The sequence below is a fragment of the Heptranchias perlo genome, chromosome 2 (assembly GCF_035084215.1).
Source record: "Heptranchias perlo isolate sHepPer1 chromosome 2, sHepPer1.hap1, whole genome shotgun sequence".
In the NCBI taxonomy this organism is placed as follows: domain Eukaryota; kingdom Metazoa; phylum Chordata; class Chondrichthyes; order Hexanchiformes; family Hexanchidae; genus Heptranchias; species Heptranchias perlo.
In genome coordinates, this window is record NC_090326.1 from 24,779,577 (window position 1) to 24,797,349 (window position 17,773).

The window sequence follows — 17,773 nt, forward strand, 5'->3', positions numbered from 1 at the left end:
TATATTTCCAAGTCGGGATGGTGTGTGACTTGGAGGGGAATGTGCAGGTGGTGTTGTTCCCATGTGCCTGCTGCCCTTGTCCTTCTAGGTGGTAGAGGTCGCGGGTTTGGGAGGTGCTGTCGAAGAAGCCTTGGCGAGTTGCTGCAGTGCATCCTATGGATGGTACACACTGCAGCCACAGTGCGCCGGTGGTGAAGGGAGTGAATGTTTAAGATGGTGGATGTGGTGCCAATGAAGTGGACTGCTTTGTCCTGGATGGTGTTCAGCTTCTTGAGTGTTATTGGAGCTGCACTCATCCAGGCAAGTGGAGAGTATTGCTGGACGATTTACACACTAATAACAGCGAGCGCATTAAAGTCATCGTTATTGTCCCAGCAAATTCTGGGCCATTATTTTAAGAGTCCATTATCGATTCTTTGCTCAACCAATACCTACATAGATGTGGGTTTTTTCTCTCTGTGTCTATATGGAAGTGGAAAATCTAGAATAAGACTGCTAAAGCACTATTGTATTAATTAATTAGTTTATTTCCCCTTTAATAACACTCATAGTTGTGATATAAAATAAACCCAACTCTACGTAACTGGTGGATTCTTTCCTCCCCTCTAGAACCGTAATGAAATAAAAAACGGAGCGATCCTTCGATTGGCAGCATCTCCAGTAAGTAGTTTATGTGACGTTCACACTTCTTTTTGACCCTAGTTGTTTATTTTAATGCAGTTTTTACTTTCAGTGGTACGACACTTTCAGCCTAATTAACCTTTGGGATCATTCGGATTGTGATAGGTAAGTTACCGGTCAGCCTTTCAAAAACTGAGTGCGACAACTGAGCTGGTGTTGCAGCTTTCAGTACCCGTGATAAAGGGACACGTGTCAGCTGTGGCTCAGTGGGCAGCACTCTCGCCTCTGAGTCAGAAGGTTGTGGGTTCAAGTCCCACTCCAGGGACTTGAGCACAAAATCTGGACTGACACTCCAGTGCATTAAGCTGAGGCCATATCTGCCCTCTCAGGTGGACATAAAAGATCCCATGGCACTATTCGAAGAAGAGCAGGGGAGTTCTGGCAGTGTCCTGGCCAATATTTATCTCTCAACCAACGTCACTAAAACAGATTGTCTGGTCATTACCACATTGCTGTTTGTGGGACCTTGCTGGGCGCAAATCGGTTGCTGTGTTTCCTACATTACAACAACAACAACTTGCATTTATATAGCACCTTTAACATAGTCCCGAGGCGCTTCCCAGGAGCGTTATCAAATGCAATTTGACACCAAGCCACATAAGGAGATATTAGGACAAAGCTTGGTCACAGAGGTAGGTTTTAAGGAGGGTCTTATAGGGGAAGAGAGGCGGAGAGGTTTAGGGAGGGAATTCCAGAGCTTAGGGCCAAGGCAGCTGACGGCACGGCCGCCAATGGCAGAGCGATTAAAATCGGGGATGCGCAAGAGGCCAGAATTGGAGAAGCCATTGCAGCCGACTACACTTCAACAGTAGTTCATTGGCTGTAAAGCGATTTGGGACGTGCTGTGGGATCTTTTGTGTCCACCTGAAAGGGCAGACAGGGCCTCGGTTTAACGTCTCATCTGAAAGACGGCACCTCCGACAGTGCAGCCCTCCCTCAGTACTGCACTGGGGGAGTGTCAGCCTGGATTGTGTGCTCAAGTCCCTGGAGTGGGACTTGAACCCAGGACCTTCTGACTCGATTGCTACCACTGAGCCACAGCTGACACACAGCGCTGCTGTACACTGTTGCTCCAGTGCATTGCCATGGAGTGGCAAGATCCGGGCCACTCCTTACCCTCGGCTGTGATCTTGAGACCAGCACAGAGGAGGAGCGAAGCACTTCCGCTGTACCTGTTCCACTTATGGAGTGGCAGAGGCTGCCCACTTCTTCATCTGACACTGGTGAGGTGAATTCAGAAGAAAGGAGAACTTAAGTGGGTAGAAGGGGATATGAAACAGCATGATGCTCGGCAGTATCTGTCTTTTAAAATCTTTTCAGTCCATCATGCTTGAAGGGTCACACTTTTTAAGAGATGCAAAAGCAATCTTTAAGGAAGGGAAAGCCAGTCATTTTCTGCTGTTTTTTCTGACCCTGAGGATGTCAGGATTTTGTGAAACCACCTGCCAACTTTCAACAATCGATCTCGGGAGACCCTCCGATCGATCCCGGGGGGGGGGCCCTGCGATCGATCCCGGGGGGGGGCCTGCGATCGATCCCGGGGGGGGGGGGGGGGGGGCCCTGCGATCGATCCCGGGGGGGGGGGCCCTGCGATCGATCCCGGGGGGGGGCCCTGCGATCGATCCCGGGGGGGGCCCCTGCGATCGATCCCGGGGGGGGGGGGGGGCCCTGCGATCGATCCCGGGGGGGGGGCCCTGCGATCGATCCCGGGGGGGGGGCCCTGCGATCGATCCCGGGGGGGGGGGCCCTGCGATCGATCCGGGGGGGGGGCCCCTGCGATCGATCCGGGGGGGGGGGGGGGCCCTGCGATCGATCCCGGGGGGGCCCTGCGATCGATCCGGGGGGGGGCCCTGCGATCGATCCCGGGGGGGGGGCCCTGCGATCGATCTCTGGGTCCGCCGATTTAAAGCAATTGGAACTTGTGGCCATAAAAAGACAGAGTCCCAACTTAGCAGCAGAACAATACTCCATCATGTGACGTTGCAGTCCTGTCCTTATAAAGCAACATCCACCGTCCCATGAGCAATGCCACTTCAGGCCCATTAATTTCTAAATCTTTTACATGATAAGCTCAGGTCTCTTGGAAGATTTGTCATTTTAATGCAGGCCTGCAACATATTACTTAATATCATGATTGATTTATTATAATATATTAAATGATTACAAAGCTCCTCTCTCTCCCATCCCTATTACTGATTGGTTTAATACACCATACGGTTAGCGCTGAGTCAGATTCAATGCACAGCCTGTGCCAAGTCAGCTGAAGGAAGGAGCTTAGATTTATATACTGCTTCGGGGCATCCCAAAGCACTTCACAGCCAGCTAATTACTTTTGAAATGCAGTCACTGATGTGCTGGCAATTTGCATACAAGATCCCACAAACAGCGAATGCCATCAAAGTCAAGTTACACCTGTTTGTAGTGATGTTGGTTGAGGGACAAATATTGATCAGGACACCAAAAGAACTCCCCTCCTCTTCGAATAGTGCTGTGGGATCTTTTGCACCCACTTGACAGGGCCTCGGTTTAACGCCTCATCCGAAAGACGGCATCTCTGACAGTGCAGCGCTCCCTCAGCACTGCACTGGAGTGTCAGCCTAGATTTTGTGCTCAAGTCTCTGGAGTGGGACTTGACCCCACAACTCTCTGACTCAGAGGTGAGAGTGCTGCCACTGAGCCAAGCTCACACTGAGGACGATGGAGGGGTACTACAATTCGCCTCAATGCTCCTCGCCCAGGGGTAGGGTGACCACACGTCTGATTTTGAACTGGGCAGTCCAGACTCAAGTGGTTGCCTGGCAATTTTGGAGGATGAAAAAATAGACATTTTTCCATTCAGTAAATTTAAACTGGTTGCACGGGAGTGGGCTGTTTCCCTTTCCCATTCCCTCCCCTCCCCCCTCCCCGTTTCCATTTCACCCGTGCCCGTTTCCCTTTCCCCACCCGTGCCTGTTTCCCTTTCCCCACCCGTGCCCGTTTCCCATTCCCCACCCGTGCCCGTTTCCCATTCCCCACCCGTGCCCGTTTCCCATTCCCCACCCGTGCCCGTTTCCCATTCCCCACCCGTGCCCGTTTCCCATTCCCCACCCGTGCCCGTTTCCCATTCCCCACCCGTGCCCGTTTCCCATTCCCCACCCGTGCCCGTTTCCCATTCCCCACCCGTGCCCGTTTCCCATTCCCCACCCGTGCCCGTTTCCCATTCCCCACCCGTGCCCGTTTCCCATTCCCCACCCGTGCCCGTTTCCCATTCCCCACCCGTGCCCGTTTCCCATTCCCCACCCGTGCCCGTTTCCCATTCCCCACCCATGCCCGTTTCCCATTCCCCACCCGTGCCCATATCTCCTGGTTCTGTGTGCTCGTTTTACTCCCTGCCGTGCGCATCCTTCCTTTTAAGTGCTGTTCCCCCATCGCGTTTTCCATTGGACAGTCGGTGGCCATCCGAGCTAGCGGGAAGCATATCACCCTTGGTTCCCCCCCCCCCCCAATCAATATCACCTAAGGTTCCCCCCCACCCCCCCCTCAATCAATATCACCCAGGGTCCCCCCTCCCCCAATCATTATCACCCAGGGTCTCCCCCCCCCACTCCCCAATCAATATCACCCAGGGTTCCCCCCCAGTCAATATCACCCAGGGGTCCCACCCCAATCACCCATGCAGGGTAGTGCGGGTGCGCGTGATGCTCTGGTGAGGATGGGTTCGAGCTCAGCTGTGATGTCCCCACTGTCGAATAATCTGACGACCCTCTGTGTTCATGGCTGTGATTAACGGCCACTGGAATTGGGTACTGGGAGGCTGCTGGTTTCTGTGGAACTGTGGCCCATTTCGGATCCAGTTCATCCAGAAGGAGCATGTATGTTTTCTACCATTTTTTTTTGGCTTGTGTCTTTTATCTAGACGCAGACTGCACAGGCACTCCATGAAAGGATCCAGTCTTCCAGCATGGATGCCAAGTTAGAGGCACTGAAAGACTTGGCTAGTCATTCCCGCGACATTACCTTTGCCCAGGAGTTCATCAACCTGGATGGCATCTCCCTCCTAACTCAGATGGTGGAAAGTGGCACTGAGTAAGTATAGAGGATTGGTTAACGGACAGAAAGCAGAGAGTAGGGATAAACGGGTCATTCTCAGGTTGGCAGACTATAACTAGTGGGGTGCCACAAGGATCGGTGCTTGGGCCTCAGCTATTTACAATCTATATATCAATGATTTAGATGAAGGGACCGAGTGTAATGTATCCAAGTTTGCTGACGATACAAAGGTAGGTGGGAAAATAAGCTGTGAGGAGGACACAGAGAGTCTGCAAAGGGACATCGACAGGTTAAGTGAGTGGGCAAGAAGGTGGCAGATGGAGTATAATGTGGGGAAATGTGAGGTTATTCACTTTGGTAGGAAGAATAGAAAAACAGAATATTTTTTAAATGGTGAGAAAGTATTAAATGTTGGTGTTCAGAGAGAATTGAATGTCCTTGTACACGAAACACAAAAAGTTAACATGCAGGTGCAGCAGGCAATTAGGAAGGCAAATGGCATGTCGGCCTTTATTGCAAAGGGGGTTGGAGTACAAGAGTAAGGAAGTCTTGCTACAATTGTACAGGGCTTTGGTGAAACCACACTTGGAGTACTGTGTACAGTTTTGGTCTCCTTACCTAAGGAAAGATATACTTGCCTTTGGAGGTGGTGCAAGGAAGGTTCACTAGATTAATTCCTGGGATAAGAGGGTTGTCCTATGAGGAGAGATTGAATGGGCCTATGTTCTCTGGAGTCTAGAAGAATGAGAGGTGATCTCATTGAAACATATAAGGTTCTGAGAGGGCTTGACAGGGTAGATGCTGAGAGGATGTTCCCCCTGGCTGGTGGGTCAAGAACTAGGGGGCATAGTCTCAGGATAAGGGGTCGGACATTTAGGACTGAGATGAGGAAAAATTTCTTCGCTCAGAGGGCTGTGAATCTTTGGAATTCTCTACCCCAGAGGGCTGTGGATGCTGAGTAGTTGAGTATATTCAAGGCTGAGATCGATAGATTTTTGGACACTAAGGGAATCAAGGATAAGGGAATCAGGCGGGAAAGTGGAGTTGAGGTCGAATGTCGGCCATGATCTTATTGGATGGCAGAGTAGTCTCGAGGGGCCGTATGGCCTACTCCTGCTCCTATTTCTTATTTTCTACCGGGTAGGTCTGGTGTTCTTTTTCCAACAGGCAGCAGCTGCTGAATTGCTTTTGCGACATAGGGTTAGTTGCAGGTCATCTCTAGTCGGTCTGAGCAGTCAGCCAGTGAGTGTGCGGCAGCAGATCCTGTCACCCAGTGTTAAAATCCACAGTCCAGCTAATGGCAGCACTTCTGGTTTAAATAATCTTCACAAGAGTAGAGTTCTAACCACGTGAGAGCTGTTAACATGCTCAGGCCTCCAAAAATACACCTTAAAAAGAAAGGCACAGAAAATAAGATCAAAATAATCAAGACAGAATTGGAAATCAACCAAGTGGGAGTGGAAAAGGAGGAGATCTTGTTTACTAAAATCACTTCCAGCCGCAAACAAAAACAGTTGACTAATGAATAATAGCACTCTTTTAACTGTTCATTTTTTTAATAATTAAATTATAACTGTTCATTATAATTATAATAATTAATTAAAAGCCCGATTATAAAGAAGGACCAGGTGCATTAAGTACTTGAGTTCACAATGCTGTCTGCTTTTGTGTGGGGGGAAGCTGAAGTGTTTTTTGTGCTGTATATGAATGTTGCAGGTGCTGCATTTTAATCACAGGGTCAATCCACTGATCCAATCCGTCAGTGAATCAGCGTCTTCTGACAGAGAGCGCAGTGAAATCTCTTTTGGTCTGGAGATTCTAGTTTTGGGCCCGCTGTCTCTGTTAAGCCGCCAAACTAATCTGTGGAGATAACAGAAACCAATTTTGTGGAGGGGAGAGGGGGAAAAAATGTGTTTTAAATTTCCCTCACAAACTGCTATGTAAACATGCTCGTGCTGAGTTAGACTAATGCCGAGGCCTGTTGGAGTCCTTAAACAAGATCTGCATTGGCGAGGGAAGGTACTGAGTACATGGTGGATGACGTATGTTCCAGGAGACCAGTGTGTGCACTTCTCCCCATCACCTCCGCCTAATCGCCAACCATTGCGCACTCTTCCTTCTTGGCATTTAGTTCCAAGCCAGTGGGCCTGTTTCATTTTGCATCACTCTGTGATATCCATGCTACTGTGCACTGCCTGTCAAGTCGCGTGAGGACGGGTGTTGAGGTGTGTAGTTGGAAGCTACCTCGCCCTCTGTCTAAGAAGCAAAATAAAAAAAAGTTTCGTCCCTGCGCCACTAGGAGATAGCATGTTGGAGGACCCTTTTCTGCTGCCTGAGTCTCCTAGATTTGCAGATACTTGTCTTCAGAGGAGTGGTGAAAAAATGTGGAGGGTTTTCAAGAATTTTTTTGTAATGCCCATTTTAAAAATACTTGTTCTTTCATTGAACCTCCTGGATGAGAGGCTGAGCAGGTAATCTCCCTGCCGGGTGATCAGGCTGCCACAACCCTGTTGTCATGGGCTTTAGATATGTTCAGCCCATCGTCTTGTCCTCTGACCTGGCTTTCTCTTAACCTCCCAGCACAAACACAGACACACATACATAAAGAGATGGGAGGGGGCATCAGCAGTTTCAGGATTTGTAATGGGAGTGGGTATCAGGAGCGATATCAGGACTTGTAATGGGAGTCATTGTCAGGAGCGATATCAGAAATTGTAATGGGAGTGCTTATCAGGAGCAATATCAGGTCTTGTAATGGGAGTGATCAGGAAAAATATCATGACATTAATGGGAGTGGGGGTCAGGACTTATAATAGTATCAGGGGCAATATCAGGACTTGTAATGGGAGTGATCAGGAAAAATATCAGGACTTGTAATGGGAGTGCTTATCAGGAGCAATATCAGGGCTTGTAATGGGAATGCTGATCAGGATCACTATTAGGACTTGTAATGGGAGTGCTTATCAGAGCAATACCAGGACTCGTAATGAGAGTGGCTATCTGGAGAAATATCTGGACTTGTAATGGGAGTTGGTATCAGCAGCAATATCAGGACTTGAAGCACAGAGAGACATAACCCATCTTACCTCTGTTTGGTGCTCCCCTTGATTAGCCTGGCGGCTGAAGAACTTCACACGGGTGGAGCGGTGTACAGGACCTGTTGCAGTAGTGTAAAATGTTGGTGCACCAGTGTGACTGCTGCCTTGATCTTTGTGACGAGTTCGTTGCGGGTAAACTACGGACAGACATCAGTGTTGGCAGGATTGCAGTGTGTTAAATCCACGGATAAAGCTGAATTGTCGAGGACTTGAGGTGTCAGTGACACTGCAAGAGAGTTTCTGTGTGCTCAGTTTTGACTTTTTGTCTTTTGTTTCCTTTTTGGTAATTGTGGAGGAGAGGGATGTAACTCTTTTAAATAAAAATTTAGGGCCAGATCTTGCTGAAGCAGGGCATCTAACGGTGTTTGCCGTTGGTTAGACTTGCCCCTGCACCCTTCAGCTCAAAAACATTTTGCCCACAAAGTTGCAGAAAGTGCAAGCTTTTAATGGTGTTGCGAGGGAAACATGGCATCTGGGACCTGAGTGAACAGGACAAGCAACTGTGCATCTCCTTAACCCATAAGACTGAAGGATTGAGAAATAAACAGCGCAAGGACTGAGAAAGAAGCGTAAATTAGTGGGTGAATTCCACGTCAAAACAGGTGCAGAAAGAGAGGGAAAGAAGGTTTGGATTAAGAGAGAGAGAAAAAAGAGACGGAAAGGAAAAGTAAGATTTTGACATTTTAAAAATCTCTCCGGAGGATTCAAAACCTGAAGAAATGAGACTCCACACTTGTAATAGTTAATTTTCGGTGCCAGAGAGGTTGATTGGCAGTAATTAACAATTATCATGTCATTAAAAGGGTACTTAGGCTTGTAATTATTAGCCCTAAATATCTGTGGCGGGTTTAGTTTGTATCTACCGTGCAAATACAGCAACTTCATTCCATTTAATACGTTTCAATGGTGAGGCAGACAGCGAGATGCCGTCTTCGTGAAGCTAACAGGGGAGCGGCGCAACTCGGACAACAACTTTTGGATATTGACGTTTAACCGCGCATCTGCTCCTCGCCTGAAGTTGCTGCACCATTTACGCATAAATAACGGCGAGTGCCATTGGTCTCACTGTTATTTTGACAGCAAAATCTGGCCCATTGATTTGCTGTGTGTAACAGAAGTGCAAACTTGCTCTTCATAATGAGTTTCTGCCCAGCTCAATGAAATAAAACTGGGTTATTTTCGGTTTATTTGTAAGACGTCCAAGTAGAATCTGGGGGGAGGGCTCGTGGTTGTTTTCCATTGTGAAGCAGCAGTATGCATATCTTTAAGATAATCGGCAAAAAAGCCAGGGGTGGGGGGAGATGAGGAGAATTTTTTTTGCACAAGTTGTTATGATCTGGAATGCACTGATCTTGAAAGGGTGGTGGAAGCAGATTCAATAGTAACTTTCAGAAGGGAATCGGATATATACTTGAAAAGGAAAAATTTGCAGGGCAATGGTAAAAAAGGAGGGGGGAGTTGGACTAATCAGATAGCTCTTTCAAAGAGCCGGCAGAGGCACGATGGGCCGAATAGCCTCCTTCTGTGCTGTATTCGATGCTGTCCTCCATCAGTGTGTGTCCCGCTGTCGCAGAGTGTGTGTAATTCATTGCCCGCACCCTTTTTTCAGCTGTGCTCCTAGGTTTCGCTGGAATAGCTTGTGTGCTTATTTCTATCCCAACACCGAGCAGTGAATGAGCAATTGTTCTATTCCAGGGCCTCTAATGAAAGGGCCTCATCCAGTCACAAGTGGAAATGAGATCACATGATTTGCTGAGACTTCCTCACGACCAGGTTCTGCTCAGAGTGAGAAGTAACAACATTTCCAAAATAAACCAGTGTAATTTCCTTCCCTTTCGTCTTAGTAAGGCAGAAGTGGAACTATTTGTGTTTTGGAAGGGGGGAAGGTGGTTAAGGTTAATTTTAATTGTAATTGTAGGTTTGGATGCTGGCAGCTGAAACCACATTGTGACGTTTTAAATACACTTCCCTTTTAGTGATTTTTTTTTTCCTTAACCCAAGAGTATTTGCTAACCATCTAATAGATGGGAAATGTGCAAAGGCTGAGATGCACTAAGTCACAGTTAATGTAGAAAGTTTGTACAAGTTTTGGAAACTGAAGTGTGCAGAGGGAGGCAATTCCCGTGAGTCGAGTGAGTTAAATCGTCGAGTTCCTGGCGATCGAGGGATCAGCGCTACTGGAATTTAACAAACAGCCCTCCCGTTCCCATTTTCTTAAAAACGCTTGTGGCCCTTAAAATACTGTTGTGTTCCCTTGTTCCTTTCTCCTGCGTGTTAAACGGTAGGCGGCTAATGGAGATTGGCAACTTCGTTACTGGACTCGGGCTGATTTGAACAACAATTAGTATTCTTTAATAAAAAGACTCAGGCATTCAGTCCCTATCCAGATCTCCCCAAATCTGACACATGTACCGTTTGTAAAACAAATCATTTGTCCCTTAGTGTGCGCTATTCACAATTGCACTAGTTTCCAGAAACGGTAACAGGGGTGGGGGTGATGGTGGTAAAGCCAAACAGACAGAAAAGAGACGTATTGATGGTTTCTGATTTGGGGCAAGTCACATTGTGTGTGACCTCGTCAGCCACATCAATCCAGAATGATGAACAGAGTACAGTTCACTTCACAATGTTCTGTGATCTCATAAGGGCAGAGAAATGGGATTCGAGTATACTGCGCCAGTTGAAGAGCTAGCACCGGCACGAGCGTGACGGGCCGAATGGCCTCCTCACTCGCTGTAATTTCTACAATACAGCTGGAGCGAGAACTGTGAGTCTGGAGATACAGTTGTAAAAAAAAATCACACCAGACTCTCCCTGTGAAACAAATTAGCTAGTAACATTTTAATAACTAGTGAGTTGCACAGAATATTCAAGTAGAAGATTGACAGATTGTGGAGTGTTGATGGGAGTTTGACCCTAGGCTTGACCATGCCCGATCTAGGCATGACCTGAAGTGCACATATGTGCACTGTCCAGCAGGGGGCACTGGATAGCAATCTAGAGCAAGAAGCAAGGTTGCTTTTTCCCCTTCCTAGTCCAAGGGAGCTGAGGCCTATTGCATTGCCCCAACTGCTGCCCCTGCCTGAGATCAGATCACACTAGTTTGAGGGGAAATACTTTACTACTCCCCCAGTTGGATGGAAATTATTTTGCCGTTTAAATTTTTTAATGCCTTGCATTTAAAATGTAACTTATTTTTAATTTTAATTCCATATTTTCTTCTAGATAACCTATTGAGTTACACATCCTTGATACGAGTCAAGTGGACAGTTTGGTGACGGGGGTTTTTCGGTAATTCCCAAGAATGCTACTCGTGTGTCAGCTAGCGAGGTGGGGGGAAGAGTACGTCCCGGAGAATTACACAAAGTGGACTCCTGTCAATTTTCTCCCCCCCCCACCTTCAGGGAGACGCTGCCCGGCTGTGTGACGCAGCGCCCGAAAACCAGGACGTGTTCAGCAGCTCACTCTGTGAGGCAGAGCCTGAATGCAGACTCCAATCTGGGCTAGGATTTGAAGCAGCTTCTTCCAGCCACAAGGCAATTGTGTGATTGATTATTAGTAAAGTAATATAGATTCTGTAGACGCAGTGTCAATGAATTGAGGTGTTTACCTGTTCATATCATATCAGATCAGTTTGAGTGGGTGGGAATACTACTCCTGCCCCAGTTGGATGGAAATCATTTTGCCTTTTAAAATTTTTTTTTTTGGCTTGCGTTTAAGATGTAACGTCAACTCACGAGCCTTTCTGAAACAGAGGCACGGAAAAATTGAAGGTACAAGCTGGCCTAATGCCACTCTGTGTAAGTTTTTTTTTGAAGAACTGTGTAATATGTGAAAGTTTTTAAATTTTTGCAGACGCTATCAGAAACTACAGAAGATTATGAAGCCCTGGTAAGAATCCAATCGGACCGTCACTTTGTGTACTCTCTCACTGCATGGTCGGAAATCAAGCCCTCACACTTTCAAATAACGCTTCCCTCTCTCTCCTCTATGGGTTGATCTGTGTTGCCTCTTGCTCTGCGCAGTGCTTCGTGTGTTGCATGTGGTAATGGGCACTTTGGTGATTTCTTCTCCTCCTCCTCACTTCACTAAAAAGCACCTTTTTTTTGTTGCACTCCTTTTCCCAGCCGGTTTGCGTTCCTAATGCAAGAATCCAGAATCAGGTGAAGATTGCACCTGACCCAAAAGCATACTAACTAAAATGTTAAAGTCACTCGCTGGCCGATACATGCTACTTGTTTCGTGAAATGGTTGAGCTGTAAACCCTTGCCAGAAACAGCAAACTTTTTTTTTTAATATATAAAATGCAGCATTCTGAATTAGTAACAGGCAAAAAAAAAGAAACTACGTTGATTAAATTATGAGTGCGATTCTGGGCAGAAGATTCAAACCTGTAGTGCTTTGCTTCTCTACCAGTCTCCAGACAGGCTTCAGTCCTGGTTTGACCACATTCCACGAGCCTTTCTGGAACGGAGACAGGAAGGAACAAGCTGGTCTGTGTAATGAGGCCCATGTGGTTCTTAATGTGTTGATGTAATGAGCTGCTTTTCTTGCTGAGCCAATAGGTTTATTTGCTCTTTCACGATCACATGTAATCAAAATCACAACTTGTAAAATTTGCTCTAGTTGTTGCTTTTAATGCAGTTCTGGCCTTAATGCTACAGTAAGCCTACCGTAAAAGCACACAGAGGATCTCGTGGGTAATGCTGAGTTATGATCATTCTTTTATTAAGTCTTAAGGTGCCTAACTGGTGCCAGTGAGTTACGGCAATCTTCAACTTAAGTGAAAGGACTCCTGGAATGTGGTTACTGGGGAGGGGGATATTGCGTGGTTACATTTTGCATTCAAGAGCCTTAATCATGCCTTGAATGTTTGTAAACAATTTTACAACACCAAGTTATAGTCCAACAATTTTATTTGAAAATCACAAGCTTTCGGAGGTTTCCTCCTTCCTCAGGTGAATGTTGTGGAAATGAAATCCTCGAACCTTTCGCATTTATAAATCACAGAACAATACCTGGTGATTACAGATAATCTTTCCAACTGCCCGTTGCCAAGGCAATCAAAGTGTTCAGACAGAGAGGTGTTACCGACAGGGCCACTGAATATACAAACAACCAAAAAAAAAACAGAGAGAGAGAGAGGCAGAAACATAGAAACATCCGGAAGGAAGAGAAAGATAGCAAATGACCCGTTATATTAAAAACAGATAACTTTTGTTCGCTGGTGGGGTTACGTGTAGCGTGACATGAACCCAAGATCCTGGTTGAGGCCGTTCTCATGGGTGTGGAACTTGGCTATCAATTTCTGCTCGACGATTTTGCGTTGTCGTGTGTCTCGAAGGCCGCCTTGGAGTACGCTTACCCGAAGGTCGGTGGCTGAATGTCCTTGACTGCTGAAGTGTTCCCCGACTGGGAGGGAACCCTCCTGTCTGGCGATTGTTGCGGGGTGTCCGTTCATCCGTTATCGCAGCGTCTGCATGGTCTCGCCAATGTACCATGCTCTGGGGCATCCTTTCCTGCAACGTATGAGGTAGACAACGTTGGCCGAGTCACAGGAGTATGAACCATGCACCTGGTGGGTGGTGTCCTCTTGTGTGATGGTGGTATCTGTGTCGATGATCTGGCATGTCTTGCAGAGGTTACCGTGGCAGGGTTGTGTGGTGTCGTGGACGCTGTTCTCCTGAAAGCTGGGTAATTTGCTGCGAACGATGGTTTGTTTGAGGTTGGGTGGCTGTTTGAAGGCGAGTAGTGGAGGTGTGGGGATGGCCATAGCGAGGTGTTCGTCGTCATTGATGACATGTTGAAGGCTGCGGAGAACATGGCGTAGTTTCTCCGCTCCGGGGAAGTACTGGACGACGAAGGGTACTCTGTTGGTTGTGTCCCGTGTTAGTCTTCTGAGGAGGTCTATGCGATTTTTCGCTGTGGCCCGTCGGAACTGTCGATCGATGAGTCGAGCGTCATATCCCGTTTTTACTAGGGCATCTGTAGGTGTCCATCGCGTTCCTCCTCGTCTGAGCAGATCCTGTGTATTCGCAGGGCCTGTCCATAGGGGATGGCCTCTTTGACGTGGTTAGGGTGGAAGCTGGAAAAGTGGAGCATCGTGAGGTTGTCCGTGGGCTTGAGGTAGAGTGAGGTGCTGAGGTGCCCGTCTTTGATGGAGATTCGTGTGTCCAAGAAAGAAACTGATTCTGAGGAGTAGTCCATGGTGAGCTTGATGGTGGGATGGAACTTGTTGATGTTACCGTGTAGTCACTTTAGTGATTCTTCGCCGTGGGTCTATAGAAAGAAAATGTCGTCGATGTATCTGGTGTATAGTGTTGGTTGGAGGTCCTGTGCAGTGAAGAAGTCCTGCTCGAACTTGTGCATGAAAATGTTGGCGTATTGGGGTGCGAATTTGGTCCCCATGGCTGTTCCGTGTGTTTGGGTAAAGAACTGGTTATCGAAGGTGAAGACATTGCGATCCAGGATGAAGCGGATGAGTTGTAGGATGGCGTCTGGAGATTGGCTGTTGTTGGTGTTGAGTATTGATGCTGTCGCAGCGATGCCGTCATTGTGGGGGATACTGGTGTAGAGTGCTGAGACGTCCATCGTGGTGAGAAGTGTTCCTGGTTCAACTGGTCCGTGGGTACGGAGTTTTTGTAGGAAGTCTGTAGTGTCGCGACAGAAGCTGGGGGTTCCCTGTACGATGGGTTTCAGGATGCCCTCGATGTATCCAGAGAGGTTCTCACACAGGGTTCCGTTGCCTGATACGATAGGACGTCCGGGTGTGTTGGCTTTGTGTATCTTTGGGAGGCAGTAGAAGTCTCCCACGCGGGGAGTACATGGGATGGGAGCGCGTAGGATGCTTTGAAGGTCTGGATCGAAGGTCTTGATCAGTTTGTTGAGCTGGTGGGTGTGTTCCTTGGTCGGATCTGCGGGTAACCGTCTGTAGTGTTCCTGGTTGTCCAGTTGTCGGTATGCTTCTTTGCAATAGTCCGTTCTGTTCTGTATGACTATGGCTCCTCCTTTGTCCGCTGGTTTGATGACGATGTTGCGGTTGGTCTTGAGAGCGTTGATGGCGTTGCGTTGTGCTCGGGTGACATTCTGGACTGTCTTGTGAGTGCGGCTGATGAATCTGGCATTGACGCATTTCCTGACAGCTTGAGCATACATGTCAAGCTGAGGGCAGCGACTCTCCGGAGGAGTCCAGTTTGACTCTTTCCTCTTCGGTTGCTGTACCGCGGATCCCTCTGTCTGCTGTCCGGATCGTTGATTGTCTCATTGGGTTCGCTGCTGAAATCTTGGGGTTTGTGGAAGAATTCCCGGAGCCTCATTCTCCTGATGAATTCCTCTGTGTCTGCCGCGAGACTAGTGGGGTCCATTTTGGTGGTGGGGCAGAAATTGAGCCCTCGGCTGAGAACTTCGATTTCGTCTGGTTGAAGGGTGTGGTCGGACAGATTGACGATAGACTTCCCTGTGGTTGCAACCGTGGTACCAGGGGAAGCTTGGTCGATGCTGGTGGTGATGCCGAGTTTCTCAAGCTTCCTGCTCTTGGTTTTCATGTCGGCAGCGTAGTTCCGTTGCCTCGTCTGTTTGGCGGTATCTTGTAGCTGGTCTGCTGTATCCTGAGTACAGGTTGAGAGTATGGACTCTATCTTAGTTTCGAGGTTGTGGCGTCTGCTGTAGAGTTGGTGTATGAGATGGTTGCGGAGTGTGCGAGAGGTACGGCGGCAGAGTCTCTCAGCGTAATCCGAGTTGTATGTGGACTTGAGTGGGTTCGTGATCTGTAGTCCTTTCGGGATCTTGTCTGCTTTCTTGCAGCTCTGTAAAAACTTGATGTCTGTGTCTATATGCGCGATCTTCTTGGATATCCTTTCCACTGTGAGCCGGCAGTTTGTGGTGTCGATGGTAGCCATGATGTGGAGATGCCGGTGATGGACTGGGGTTGACAATTGTAAACAATTTTACAACCTTGAATGAATTGCAGACCAGTACACCCTGTTGCCCTTTCAAATAAGAAACGATTGATCGTACCTGCAGCATGAGTGTCCAGTCGTGCCCTGTAAGATGCTGTAACTGCCTGGATTGCTACTGCCCAAAAGAGTATCATCATAAATTCACGGGACTATCCAATAAAACAGTATTAAAAATCCTCTCTGTATCAATTTAATTCCTCATTCCTCAGCTGCTCTCTGCCCACACTTGAACAAGTCACTCAATGGAGTTGTGGGGCTAAGATGAGTTCTGGTGTGAAGATACAGAGGCAAAATGTCTTTTTTTATTCGTTCATGGGATGTGGGCGTCGCTGGCAAGGCCAACATTTGTTGCCCATCCCTAATTGCCCTTGAATGCAATTACAATGCAACTTACCAATTGTTTGGAACTGGTGCTTAAATTCAATACAGTGGCTGAAGTCCAGTATTAAAGGACTGTCTCTATACAGTGTAATAGAACTAAAGCCACCCAGCCAAACCCCTCATCAGGGGGTGCAGCCTGTACTTTAGGCTGGGACAACCCTTGTCAGTGTGAATTCTTCATTCCCTTGGGAGGCTTTTATAGAATGGTGACTAATTGTGAAGAGAAGTGAAAGGCTGCTCATGTGGCCTGATAAGTAATGTTAAAGTAGTCTCTCTGCTGGTTATAGTTATAATTTTAGTTTTTAAAGAAGGAACCCATTTATTTGTATAAATAGAATGCAAAATGTATTCCCTGAACGAGGAAGATCTTAACATGAGGAACAGCTGTTGAATGTCCCATTCATTTTGGCTGTGTCAGAATTCTCAGAAATAATATTTTTTTCTCCCACCAAATCATAATTTCACTGTGTTTTTGTAGCTGAGTTATTGTTTGTATTAGTTAAGGACAAAGAGGGTGCAGTGTCAGGAAATCTTTACAGTACACACCGCAGATTGCTTTACACGGGGGACTGAGTGGTGTGGTGTTTCACCTCCTGCTTTTGCTTTCTAACGGTTTTTGAGCTAAGTGTAAACGAACAGCAACGTAAAATGTAACAGGAAATTTGTGGCGTTGAACAGCAGAATCCATGACTCAGCTGCACTAACTCCATCATGACCCTGTGACAGTTTTCAGAGTTCAATGTGTATGTTTCATGGACATGCACTTAGTGTTGTGAGTCTGACTCCTTTCCCCATCCTTGAGCCAGTCGGTAAGTGCATGTGACATAAATGCTGCCGGAACGTTGCGGTTTCTTCAGAACTCGAGCTGACGGTGCAAGCTTGGATACATGATACAGCGGCAATCTGGTTTTGTAAGGAGGAGAGAGCTGCCACCTGTGGGGTCCGTACACTGACTGGCGGGGTAGCATTATTTAATCCATTTTACTTGTGAGACTATTAGAAAGTTGGTTTGAATTGCCATCACGCTTTGAGAGGGATTAACAATGTGCTGTATGTACCATGTATGTACCTAGAGGTCAAAATAAGTCTTACCTTTGCCACTTGTGGCAATTTTTATCCTTCTAGTTCCATCCATTATGGAGGCGTTGCTAGGATATGGTTCCATGTGCGATGCCGCACCTCACCCCCAGTTGTGAGTTTTGACAATGAGTCAACAGGTTATTCGGCTCCAGGGGCTTTGAAGTTGAGCTCACTTTCTGTTCTCATCTGGCATCCAAACGAGCGCACTTCCAGCAGGGTTCACTGTATGATGATCAGGAGTGGGAGCCGTGGCCAGTTTCCCCCTCTTTAACCCAGGGATGCTGAGACCTATTGCAGCAGTATCAATAACAGCAAGAGGGCAGCCAGCAAAGAACCCTATGGTGTACAAACAGGGCTGAAAACCAAAGATGAGCGTAAGACATACTGAACGATTACTTAAGTATTCACTAAGGAAGACTTGAACAACATTCCCTCCCCAAGTAGCAATAAACCAGGTAGAATTATCAACTTTGATATAACTGAGATGGAAGTCCTGGGCAGGCTAAAATGGCTCATAATGAATTTATCCCAGAGTATTGAGGGAGG

The 17,773-nt window shown here is 47.3% G+C and overlaps 1 protein-coding gene across 4 annotated transcripts in view; it reads left to right on the forward strand.

Annotated features, from left to right (window-relative positions):
• elmo1 (engulfment and cell motility 1 (ced-12 homolog, C. elegans)) overlaps positions 1-17,773 on the forward strand; it is a 282,334-nt gene that overhangs the window by 64,894 nt on the left and 199,667 nt on the right. For 3 of the 4 annotated variants that reach the window (XM_068001271.1, XM_068001264.1, XM_068001276.1), the window contains 3 exons: positions 610-660; positions 4,577-4,746; positions 11,664-11,699. In XM_068001271.1, the coding sequence (XP_067857372.1) occupies positions 610-660; positions 4,577-4,746; positions 11,664-11,699 (257 nt within the window). The remainder of the gene's footprint in view (positions 1-609; positions 661-4,576; positions 4,747-11,663; positions 11,700-17,773) is intronic. The other variant, XM_068001286.1, reaches the window with a different exon arrangement.